This window comes from Gavialis gangeticus, unplaced genomic scaffold (genome assembly GCF_001723915.1).
Source record: "Gavialis gangeticus isolate Ggan-Ray unplaced genomic scaffold, GavGan_comp1, whole genome shotgun sequence".
NCBI lineage: Eukaryota > Metazoa > Chordata > Crocodylia > Gavialidae > Gavialis > Gavialis gangeticus.
The window spans coordinates 8,853,417-8,864,628 of NW_017729029.1; the positions used below are offsets into that span (position 1 = coordinate 8,853,417).

The window sequence follows — 11,212 nt, forward strand, 5'->3', positions numbered from 1 at the left end:
GGGGGGGAGTCGGGCTGCACTCGGGGTGGCATTGCTGGGAGCAGGGCTGCGGAAGAGGGGGGGGTGCAGCCACCCCAAAATTTGCTGTAGCCCACCCCCCCTCCAAACTCCCTCCCAGCCAATTCTGTCAATTTTCCTTATATTGGTGCTGATCTAGTATGGGACCAATGTATTGCTGCACCTCTAGCAAGGAGCTGTCAGCTCTGGTTATTTATATCAAAAGCTCTTGTTGCCTGTTAAACATGGTTTAAACACAGTTGGCAGTATGAGTCAAGCACTTAGACTGTTCAGGACTAGGTACAGAGGCAACACTTTATTGGACTAAGTCTCAGAGCCAGATCTTCCACCCCAACCTGGGACTGGTATTGGAGCAGGGCTGACCATTGAATACCCCTGTAGTCTTTACACAGGGGAATCTTCTCGTTCAAAGATCTCTTCTTTTCCCACAGCAGAGGAAAGAAACTACAGTGGAGTCTTATCTTACACTGGGGTTAGGTTCTAAAGTCGGCGCATAAGGCGAAAACAGCATATAGTCAAAATTACCCTTGGGCTTGCCCAGTGGTACAGTTCGCTCCCTCCCCCATCCAGTGGTACAGTCCCTCCTTCCCACCCAGGGCAGCCTGCACCAAACTCCTGCCCCATCAGCATGCACAGCTTCCCAGCAGGGCTGCTCCCAATGTAGCTGCTTGGCCCCATGCACAGCGCTGCAGGGGGCAGCTGCAGGCTGAATCCACACAATCAGCACTCCGGGGCATACGCATATGATGAATTCGCGTAAGTTAAATGTGCATATGATGCGACTCCACTGTACCTACTTTTGGGGGGAGGGGAGAGTATGTCCTCTCCAGGTGATGTCTTCAGTCATTAACAAGCAGGAATAGATTCATGACACCATGGTCCAACAGTAGCCAGGAAAAATATCATACCGTATATTATCACCTCTAGGTTGGCTTTTGCTGTACCTTGCTTGGCTTTCCTGGACTGTATGAGGCAAACCGGGGAATGTTCTGGATTTCTTCCTCTGAGAGACGGTTCTTCTGGATCTCCTCTTCTGGAATGAAATCCACACACTCCTTTATAGCCATGGGGCTTGGGGTGGGCTGTTGGGCTTCAGATTCCACAGGATTTGGTGCAGGGAGGCTGGGATCTCCATCATGTTCTATCTTCTTTTCCTGATTGGAAAGTAGCCTTGTTTCTTTATTCACAGGTCCAGTTAGGGCCAGGGAGCAAGGCCAGCATGGATCACCCTTTACAGATGGGCATTCTTCAGGTAACTGCTTGCTTAGCATCTCTTGATAAACAGTCTCCAAGTTACCCATTGGGTCCTTCTCACTTGCCAGCCTCTTCTGAGCTTCATCTGATCCACAGTAAAGAAACACAGTGAAAGAACAATTATGTATATCACAGGGAAGCAAAGAGTTGGAACTTTGGTCCCAAGGGCAGGGAAATGCTTATTTGGGCAACTCCATTCAGCCTTAAGCAGGAAGAAGTGCACAGGACTGGGATTCAAGAGACCAGGGCTCCATTGCCTGACCTGGGTAGGTGACCCTAGGTAAGTCACTTCCCCTCTATGTTCTTCCATATTCCTCCGACATTTGTTCCTCTTCAGATTGCCAGCAATTTGGGGCAAGGACTGCCTCTTAGTAAGTACATGAACATGGCCTAGCAGCCCTAATTCTAAATGAAGTCTCTGGGCACTCCAATAATATCAATAGTTAATGGTAAAATGGAGTGTACATACTGCTATTAAATGTATCAGGCTGAGGTCTGCCTCCAAGTTATCCTCTGCCACCACAGTGAGATTCAGAGAGTATTAATAGAGCAGCACTTGATCTTCCAGGGAAGGCATTTCTTAATGAGACCTATTGCTCATATGTTAAACTGTTTGGAGAGCCCACCCTTGAAGGGTTTTGTTCACACAAAAAGCCCTTGGCAAGAGGAAAGAATGCCTTCTATGCTGCAGGAACTGAATGATTTCACCAGAGGGAACAGGCAAGGAAGAAACACCTGTGGCTGTCCCAGATATGCATTTCTAGGAATGCCAACTCCTGCAAACTCGGGTGCCCAATGAGTCACTCCTAGCCTGCTAAGGAGGCCAGGGGAGCTCACGTACCTTGGTGATAGAGTGCCCTCAGGAAGGAATGACGGTCTGTCCCCTGGAAGAGTGCATTCTCAATCTCCATCTCCCGCCGGCTCAGCTGTTTGCTGCCAGCAAATCTCTGTGGCAGGGAGAGGATGTGCTGGCGTTCTGTGATCTTCTCCTGGATGGCCTGCAGCCGATGCTGCATGGCCTCGGGGGCTGCCCCCAAACCAGAGCCCTGAAACAGAGCAGTGACTGTGCTTAGATAGAATGCCCACCCCACGCACTTGTAGCAGGGCAATGCTAGAATTCAGACTCCACATCATTTCAGCACCAGTGGTTGTCCCCAACCAGAGAGTTGTGTCTAGAGAGCTTCTATCCTCACTGAGTGAACACTCTGATGCAGGAAGACAGGAACCCAGAATCTTTATGTGAGAGGGGGGTAAGCAGCTCATTCTCTCCTGATCTTCTGGTTCGTTTGCTTTGCTGCTTTCTTTCTTGTCTTCATAATCCCAAGTTTCCTATGTTTGATAGCTTATTTTTTAAAAATCCTGGGTTGGACTTCATTTTTACACTTCCCTGTCAAAAGAGTCTTTGCATCACCACCTCACGTCTATATGAAGCTTCTATCTCTACTGGATGTCAACCCCCAGTATCAGTAGCCAATCCTTAGCTTCTTGAAGTGGGAAGAGGATTGGGACTCCTTTTTGGATCCTGAGATGGAGTGTTTAAGATTCACCGCATCAAGTGTCATCTCAATTACCTAGGACTGGAATTGGACCAGGGCAGGAGATAAATCAGTGATTTGCTCAAAAGAACCATATCACACTTCCAAAAGTCCTTTAAGTCCTTAGTTCCTTTAACTAGGTAAATCCAGGCTCTGCTCCTGTTCTCCACTTTTTTTGTGAACATGGCTGTATGGATGATTGATCCCATGCAGCAGTTGTTCCTTGGCAGTACTTAAGACACCTCAAAAACTGCAGTGTTACTGGTTATTGTTAGCGTGCTCAGCAGTGCTTGGGTGCTAGGCCCCAGTAAGCCCCAGATGGCTTTCACCCCTGAGTCCCTGCCCCTGCCAGTACAGCTCTTTCCTCACCTTCTCTGCTGAAGCCTGGTTCTTCCATAGTAGGATCTCTGAGTCTGAGAGCCCCAGTTCCCGGAGAGAAGCTGTTTCTTTGTCATTCTCCTGCAGTGCCTGGAACTGTGATAAAGTTAGAGCACCTGCCGCCTCCTCTCCAAAGGGCTTGTAGAAAGCTGCAGGGGCAAAACATCGTCGCTTGGATTTGCACCTGTGAACCAAAGCAACAACAAAGCAAAAATTCCTTGCACCTTGGAAAAGAAACTCACGAGACAGGATGCTGGCCTGGATAGCTTGGACACGCACTGCCTAGGAGCAGCCCAATAAACACAGTTAAGAAGTTGTGCTTCTGCAGGTGCTATCATCAAATCTAGACACACTCCCTATTCTCCTACTAGATACTGTCTGACTGCAGGAAGCCTTGGAGTATGAAATACTGTCTATGTCAGTGGTGTTCAACTTCCAGCCAGTGAGGCCATGCCATTCATCTATGGGTCCCTCCACAAGTCTGAAAATGTGGCAGTGGGAGAGTGGTGGCTGTGTTAATTGCCTCTCCCGTGCTGCCACATTTCTGGACACATGGAGAGCCCTGTGGGCAGATGACATGGCCTACCATGCTAGACAGCCCGAGAGCCAGGGTTCACTCCAGAGCAAATCTCATGCATGTGGTCAGACCAGCATGCTGGGCTGGATCCAGCATGTGGGGCCGGGTCAGCATGCCAGACTACACCCCAAAATCAACCCCAAATACCAACCCCGCACCATTCATCCTGCCCACAGGGCTGGAACTTTGAGCACCACTGACCTGTCACCAGCAGCTGAAAAATCTAACTGCACCTTGGGTTTGCACTTGGAGAATGCTGGGAGCAACAACCACACTCCCAAGCTCACTGCCCGAGTGAGATGCTGCAAAAGCAGCTCCTGCTGTGAAAAGTCCCTAATTATTTCTGTTAGAAATTAAGCTGCACCACTATGCCCTCACCATTAGCATGATGCTTTGCTTCCATCCTCTGTAATCTGAGCATCCTCGATTCACTGGTACCCTTGTGCCAGCAGCAGTAGCCTATGTCTTCTGTCTTCTTTTGTATTTTGCCAGCCGGTTCAATACTTACTGTTCAATGGAGACAGTGGTGTCAAGCTGATGGTGAAGGAGGCTCTTCAGCTGCCTCTCTCCTTCCGTCTCCAAATCCTCCAGGAGGACATCATCAGCGGACAGACAGCTGTTGACCCTGGGGAATCAAAACCAATGCGGAGGTGGTCAGCAGAATACAAAAGAGGCTTCACTCCCTAATACACCAGTGTACTCTTTGTAGCACACTGATTGCCCTATCCTTTATTAGGACATTAAGAAGACAACCTGACACTGCACATGGGCTCTGAAGAACACGATGAAACAGACCAACCTGAACCATGGAGCTCCCACTAATACCAAGCAAAACGTTGCAGAGATCTGAGACTATTTTTCCAAAAAAAAAGAAAGAAAAAGAGATATCCCAAGAGTATATTTTTCATTCAAATGCAAGTTTTTATTTTTATTTCTATTTCCAGAAGACCTATTTTAAGAAATGGATCCTGCTTAGCTTCCAGTGACTTTCTGTAAAAAGAAACACAACATGAAGCCATGTTCTTTTCTGCCTTTCTAAGGCATGTCTTGTTCCATGTAGGTTACTTTCTACAGAGTAAAGAAGGAAATTAGCATTTACTATTTATGACCCTTTGATTCTATGTGTTCACACAAAGAGATAAGAATGGGGCTAGGAAGGAACATGTGACTTTAGTCTCAAGCTCCAGCTATATTTGTAGGAGGCACTGGATGATTCAGCTCACATGGGGAAGAGCAAAATAATTAGCAATGCCAGCTTTCTAAATCATTATCAACAGTCATACTTTGTTGTGACTATTGAGTTAGCTCACACTGTGCTTAAGACTGGTTTAGGCTGTCCATCGGTGAGAATCAAACATGGTTGTTTGGGCATGCAACCTCAAAAAGAGGACTTCCTAGGCCTCTCCCAGAAACTGTAGGGCAGGAAGGGCAGGGGATGGATCACTCTGGAAGAGCCCTGCATAAATACTCTTCTACTTCGCAACCACTCTGCTACTGCAAGATAAATACTGGGCTAGATGTGCCTCTGCTTTGACCTGATATGGAACTTCCTATGTTCTCCTAACTCAGTCACACAACCATGCACTAGCAACATATAGGCAAACAGCTCTGTAACAGGACAGCTTTCTTCACAACCAGAGCTGGAAAGTTTGTCCTTGGATCCTAAAAGAAAGCTTTGATTCTGTTTAACTATAGAGAAATGCTGGCAAGAGGAGCCCACTTAGACCAAGCTGCTTTGTGTTAACATGGAGATTTTAAAAAAGCTTTTCATTGGCTTCATCAGTAACAATGAGCCTGAACCTTGGTACTGAAAAGCAACTGCTAAGAACTCTTCCTGGAGAGCTTGCAGGCAGGAGAGACTGGCAAGTCCTTATCACCACATCAGCAGCATTTCAAAATGGCTCAGGACTTGGGGTAGCAGCATCTGACAGGGCATCCAAAGACAGGGACCAGACAGCTCGGGTGAATGCTGGGCCTTGTCTGTGTATCCCACCCTGGCCAACCCCCTTGCCAACACAGCCCAAACTCACTCTGGAGTGGGTGCAACTCTGTTAGGCCAGGGCTGTCAAATATATGCCCAGTCCTCCAAATCTGGCCCGTGGAGCCCCGTTATCTGGCCTGCTGTGCTACCCCGGCTCTGGAGCAGACCCACACGTAGCACCTCACACTGGGCCCAGCCCATCCGCAGCGGGCATCACAGACTCCCAGAGAAGTGGGGCTGGAGGGACCTAGTGCAGCCGCTGCCCGAGGCGGGCTGGTCCCTACCCAAACACCTATCCATGGGATGTGTGTCACGGCCCGATGGGGCAGGCACCACGCGGAGCGAGCGCTGGGCCTGGGTTGGCTCCACCGGCCCGTGCACAGGTCCAGAGGAGGCGGCAGCTCAGGGCCAGGCCGCTGGAGGGTAAGCTTCGTCCCCGCGCCAGGGCGGGACCTGTCTACCCCCCGTACTCCACTCCTGCTGGGCCGGGGCCGGGCGCTCCAGCAGCCCTTCTCCACGCCCCAAGGCCTGGGAGCGAGGGGCCGCGCAAACCCCCCCCCCGGAAGGCACGCTCACCTCCGCATGGCCGCCGGTAGTAGTGCGGAGCCCGCCCCGCCGTGCTGCCCAATGGCAGGAAGCGCCGAGCGCTACCGCAGCGAAGCGCCTTGGGGAGCGGGTGGGGAGGGGGTAGGCGGGCCTCGCCACCGCCCCGCCCCGCCCGAGCGGACTCAGGACACGCAGCTGAGGGGGCGCTGCAGGGCCGCGATCGCAGGCTCGGCTCCGTCTTCCGCAAGCCGACGCTCCCTTGGGACCAAGCCCCCCATCCCTTTCAAGCTCCCGGCGGCTCGGCCCTCACTTGTCCTTGGAAAGTCGTTTCAGTTACGACTTAAATTCCACCCTCCCCCACAAGCCCGGTTTGAAAAGAGCAGTCGGGTAACAGGCTTGGAGCCAGCCGCTGTTCCCATTGTCATCTGTCGGTGTGCTTAGCAGCTAAGAACCCAAGCCAGCTCTGCCCTGGGGTGTAGGTGCCTTACCAAAAGTGTTGGTGAGATGACAGTCTTCCCCTTGTCCACCTACCACATTACTGTAACTGAGATCAATGGTCTCCAAACTTTTTTGATCACACATCCCTATCAGTAAACAACTTTTGAGCACGTAGCCCCAGTATACGTATATTTCTTTATTTATAAATTATATACATGTACTACTCATGTACCAAACGTGACACGTGACCATCTGACATACGGACCGTGTGAAGGTGCCAGTGTCAATCTGTATATTAAATATTAGTAAAGCTTAATTTCTTTCTTATTTTTTTTGGATAAAAAATAAATATAAATAGTTCTAATATTTTCTTCCCATACCCCAATGGATTGTCTTGCGCACCCCCTGGGGTGTGTGGAGACCACCGACTTAGGCACTAAGTGAAGCAATGTAGCTACCTTAGCATTGAGCAACACCGGAGGCATGCTCTCCTCTTAGCTGGCAGAGGTGCTTATCAGCACCCTTTCAAGGCTGTTCCAATACAGAATATGGGCATGCAAGTGCTTTACAGCAGTGCTCCCACGTGCAACAGAGATACCCTAAGCATGGATGAGGAACAAAATGCATTCAGTGTGTTTGATGTTGTAAATTAAATGCTGACAATTAGATGTTGCCTCAGCTTTAGGAGTCTTGAGTTTTCCTAGCCCAATGAAGCTCAGCTGTTTCTCCCTGTGAAGCATTATTGCTATTTACCAGTTTCAGGCATAAAAAACCAGCTGCAGGAAGTTGGAGTCCATGCTGTATGCAAAAAAACTGAGCAGTTACTGCTCCTTACCAAGGGAAACTGAAAATAAAGCCTCCACACCATCCACAAATAAGTAGGCTCAACTCCCTAGCTGCTGCTACTCAGTTACTTACTACAAGGAACATTTTTTTCTTCATCCAGCCTTTCAAAACTAAGGTATCTACCTTATTCCAGGACCCACTATGCAAGAAAATGGCATTTGTGTCTTGATGCAAGTCTCATACATCTTCAGTGTAAGCAAGTTACCATATAAATTAGGATCAAGTTTCACTATCTGTATAATCAGTTTAAAGGGATGCAAGTTGTAGTCATGTTGGTCTAAGGACATAGGCAGACAAGGTTCTTTGGGTGAATCTGATATCTTATTAGACCAACTTAAATAGTTGGACAACAATTTTTAAGCGGGCTTTTAGGTTCAAAAACCCTTTGTCAGGCTAAGGAAGTTTCAGCAGTTGGTGTGTGCTCTTCCTGGATGGAATGAAAAGTAAAAAAGCCAGAGGCTGGGCTGGTATGCATATAAAGACAGGCAGTCAGTGAAAATGTAGACTGAGGGGTCAATGAGTGAGAGAGAGGCTGGGTGGGGAGGGGGATAAATAGTGGAGAAGTACCTGGGAAGTCAGCTGTCAGGCAGGTTATAAATGGGTCATAAATCCAATATCTGTATTTAGCCCATGATTTTTAGTATCCAGGAGGTTGATGAAGTGGACTTCTGAAGTCCAGAGCAGCTTCCCACGTGCTGCTGGGGATGGGAGGAGCCCGGCTGGGTCAGCACCAGCCAGAAGCCGTAGCGGAGCCATGTGCCGCTCAGGACTGACCCGTGCAGGCAGGGGGAAAGCAGCTGAGCTACTGCTGCTCCGGCCAGGCTTGTTCCATCCCGGGTGGCACACAGCTCTGCCACTGCTTCTGCTGGCCAGTACAGATGCGGCCAGGCTCCTCCCATCCCCAGCAGTACCTGGGAAGCCAACTTCAGCGGCATGCCGCTTTTCCTGGCTAGTGCAGACCTGGCTGGGTGCGTGCCATCCGGAGCAGCATGTGGCTGAAGCCAGCTTCCCAGGTGCTGCTGGGGACCGAGCAAGCCCAACTGGGTCAGTACTAGCCAGCAGAAGCAGTGGCGGAGCCTCCTCCCCTTGGGACCAGCTGGCATGGGTAGGGGGAAAAGTTCCGAGGGAGGTCTGATGCCCCTGAAACCCCACTGCTGGGGCAGGATGTTAGGGGGGTCACATCCCCTTGCTACCTGGTAAGTTGTGCAAGGGGAGGGACTTCCAGTGGCAAAGGTCAGGGTTCAGGACTTGCGGTCCTAAGATGGCAGCCAGGGGGTGGGGCAACTAAAGGGGCAGGGCTACCCGTGCAGCCCTAGACAGCTTGCCAAAACTCATCAAGCGGCCCTCCGCCCGAAATAATTGCCTGCCCCGATATAACTAGTTATGACCGTTTCTATAGTGCTATTTTACCCCATTTTTGGCATCACATTTCAGGGGTAAAAGCATATGAAGCCAAAACCATAACACACATCAAGGTAATCCTCAGGAATGGCATATCCAGTTTAGGAACACATTGGGTTATTAGCACACCTACCTTTGTCTCACATTTTGGAATAGTTCCTACAGGAAGATGATAACCCACCACTCTTTTGAATTGAGTATAATAGGGGATATTTGACATAAGTATATAAAAGGTCAGTCACTTGACTTCAAAGATTTTAAATCTTGTGACAACAGCAAACACAGAATAGATGCACAGGCTGTATGTACAAAGAACATAGAACTGGAGTGTAGATACTGCAAATTTCAATGAGATATCCATTAAGACAGATACTATGAACTACTGGAGGTTTGAAATGAAAAGTACTTTATTGTAATAAAGCAAGATGGTATCATAATATTCACTCTGACCCTCCAACCCCCACAAGTTTTTACATAATGATTATCAGACGAATATTCCAGCGGGAAGTTTTCTTGAATCGCTCAATCAAAAGTGATCCGAAAACTGCGTTCCTGCTCCTTGCGGCGACTTTCACATACCTTTGTCACCTCCTCCACCTTCCTCTGGAGCAGGGCTGTGGGCAAAGACACACAGGTGATCAACCTAGAAATGAACATCCCAAGATACAGCTCTGGGAAGCACAGGTATGCATCAGAGTGTCCCAGAAAGAGAATGAAGACTGAAGGTTAAGACAGGGTTCAGAAACAAGCAGGGGGGTGGAGTGGAAAGAAGAGATTTGCTGTATATTTAAATGAGTGGTGCTCAGTCTTTTGGCCCTGCAGGCTGATGAGTGGTGCAGGGCCAGTCTGCATGTTGGGATAGCTCCCCACATTGCCCCTGCACACCAGCACAGGGCCCCACACTAGCCTGCGTGCCCAAGCATGACTCCATGTGCTAGATATCTGGTCTGTAGGACTCCCCAAGGGGGCAGAATCTGGCAGCAGGGGAGCAGTGATACAGCAGTGATATTGCTCCCCTGCTGCCAAATTTTTGGACCTGTGGGGAGCCCTGCAGGCCAGATGACCAGGGGCTGGACCTGGCCCATGGTGTAGGTTGAGCCACCTGTTTTAAACTAGTTGTGGTTTTTTTAATTACAGTTTTACTAAACTAACACCAAAGCCCTCTTGAGTATAAGCAGCTATAACAGCACCAGAATTGGATAAATGCAGTTTTATTTTCAAGCAAAGATAACTCCATTCCCATCATAAACTATAACCAGCTTTGAATGATGGTCTACCATGCAAGTTATAAACTAAAACACTAACTGCAAATGATTAACAGCTCCATACACTGTAGGCATTACACTGAATGAGAAAAATCTTGGTGAAAGGCTAAAGTGACTCCTGAAGAATTATTCTTTATCATAAGCTGCACAATAGATCTGTAACAGCGTGGAGATATTTTAGATCTATTTAAGTTCTATACCAAATGTCTAGGATATGGTAGTAGACTCTTCCCCAAAATACATTAAGCAGGATGACTAAAATCTGTACTACATGTTTTATTCCCTTGTTCCGTCTTGTAAAAGAATAAATTGTGGGGGTTGCTTTATTTTTATAAATAAATTAAATTGAATGCCAGCAGACATGCACATTATGTTTAGAATAGAAAGCAGAAAGGTTCATATTAATTCCTTGATTTTTGAAGGAGTCCGAGTTTGTTCCAGGATTAAACAAAACCCCAGAAAAGCTCTCCTGGGTACAAGTGAGCTTTCCTCTTGCAGATCACATGATCAGAAGTAGTACAGGTATTAGAAGTACATGTAGTCACCATATTTTCAAGCATTGATAATTAGGCCAATTAAAATATAATTGTCCATATTCTACACAGGAGTGTGCTCCACCACCAGCTATACCTACTCACATCTGAACCTGCCTCCCCATTCTCCTCCCCAGCACCCCCCCCCGCCCCAGTTCATTATTAATTCATCTCCTAATAAAATTATTTGTGGTACTTGCAAGAGAAGATGAGAAACCAGACACACATATAACTGCACTTAAGATGTTTACCTCTGTGACAAGTGAATTGTTCTGATCAGTCCATTATCAGAGCCAATCATGTTTAGAAAGTCACTCTAACTTCATTCAGCAGTGAACAAAGAGATCAGTAAGAAGCTTCCCCTCATTCAAGCCATCCAATTCTTCTTCCTAAGTTTAGTTTAAACCTGATAGTTTGTTTGTCCATAATGTTTTAAGGCT

The 11,212-nt window shown here is 48.1% G+C and overlaps 2 protein-coding genes across 8 annotated transcripts in view; both read right to left on the reverse strand.

The window, feature by feature from the left end:
* RBM41 (RNA binding motif protein 41) overlaps positions 1-6,426 on the reverse strand; it is a 9,781-nt gene extending 3,355 nt beyond the window's left edge. For all 6 annotated transcript variants that reach the window (XR_002098257.1, XR_002098256.1, XR_002098255.1 and 3 more), the window contains exons 1-5: positions 6,320-6,426; positions 4,271-4,387; positions 3,177-3,369; positions 2,114-2,318; positions 963-1,357 (exon numbers count right to left, since the gene is read on the reverse strand). Coding sequence is in view for 3 of the 6 variants with exons in the window: in XM_019521182.1 (XP_019376727.1) it covers positions 963-1,357; positions 2,114-2,318; positions 3,177-3,369; positions 4,271-4,387; positions 6,320-6,327 (918 nt within the window). In the remaining 3 variants the exon portion in view is untranslated. The remainder of the gene's footprint in view (positions 1-962; positions 1,358-2,113; positions 2,319-3,176; positions 3,370-4,270; positions 4,388-6,319) is intronic.
* Positions 6,427-9,363: 2,937 nt separating this feature from the next.
* Positions 9,364-11,212, reverse strand: part of LOC109300519 (nuclear pore glycoprotein p62-like) — a 34,870-nt gene continuing 33,021 nt past the window's right edge. For both annotated transcript variants that reach the window (XM_019521185.1, XM_019521184.1), the window contains exon 13: positions 9,364-9,588. In XM_019521185.1, coding sequence (XP_019376730.1) covers positions 9,497-9,588 — 92 coding nt within the window. In that variant the 3' untranslated portion in view covers positions 9,364-9,496. The remainder of the gene's footprint in view (positions 9,589-11,212) is intronic.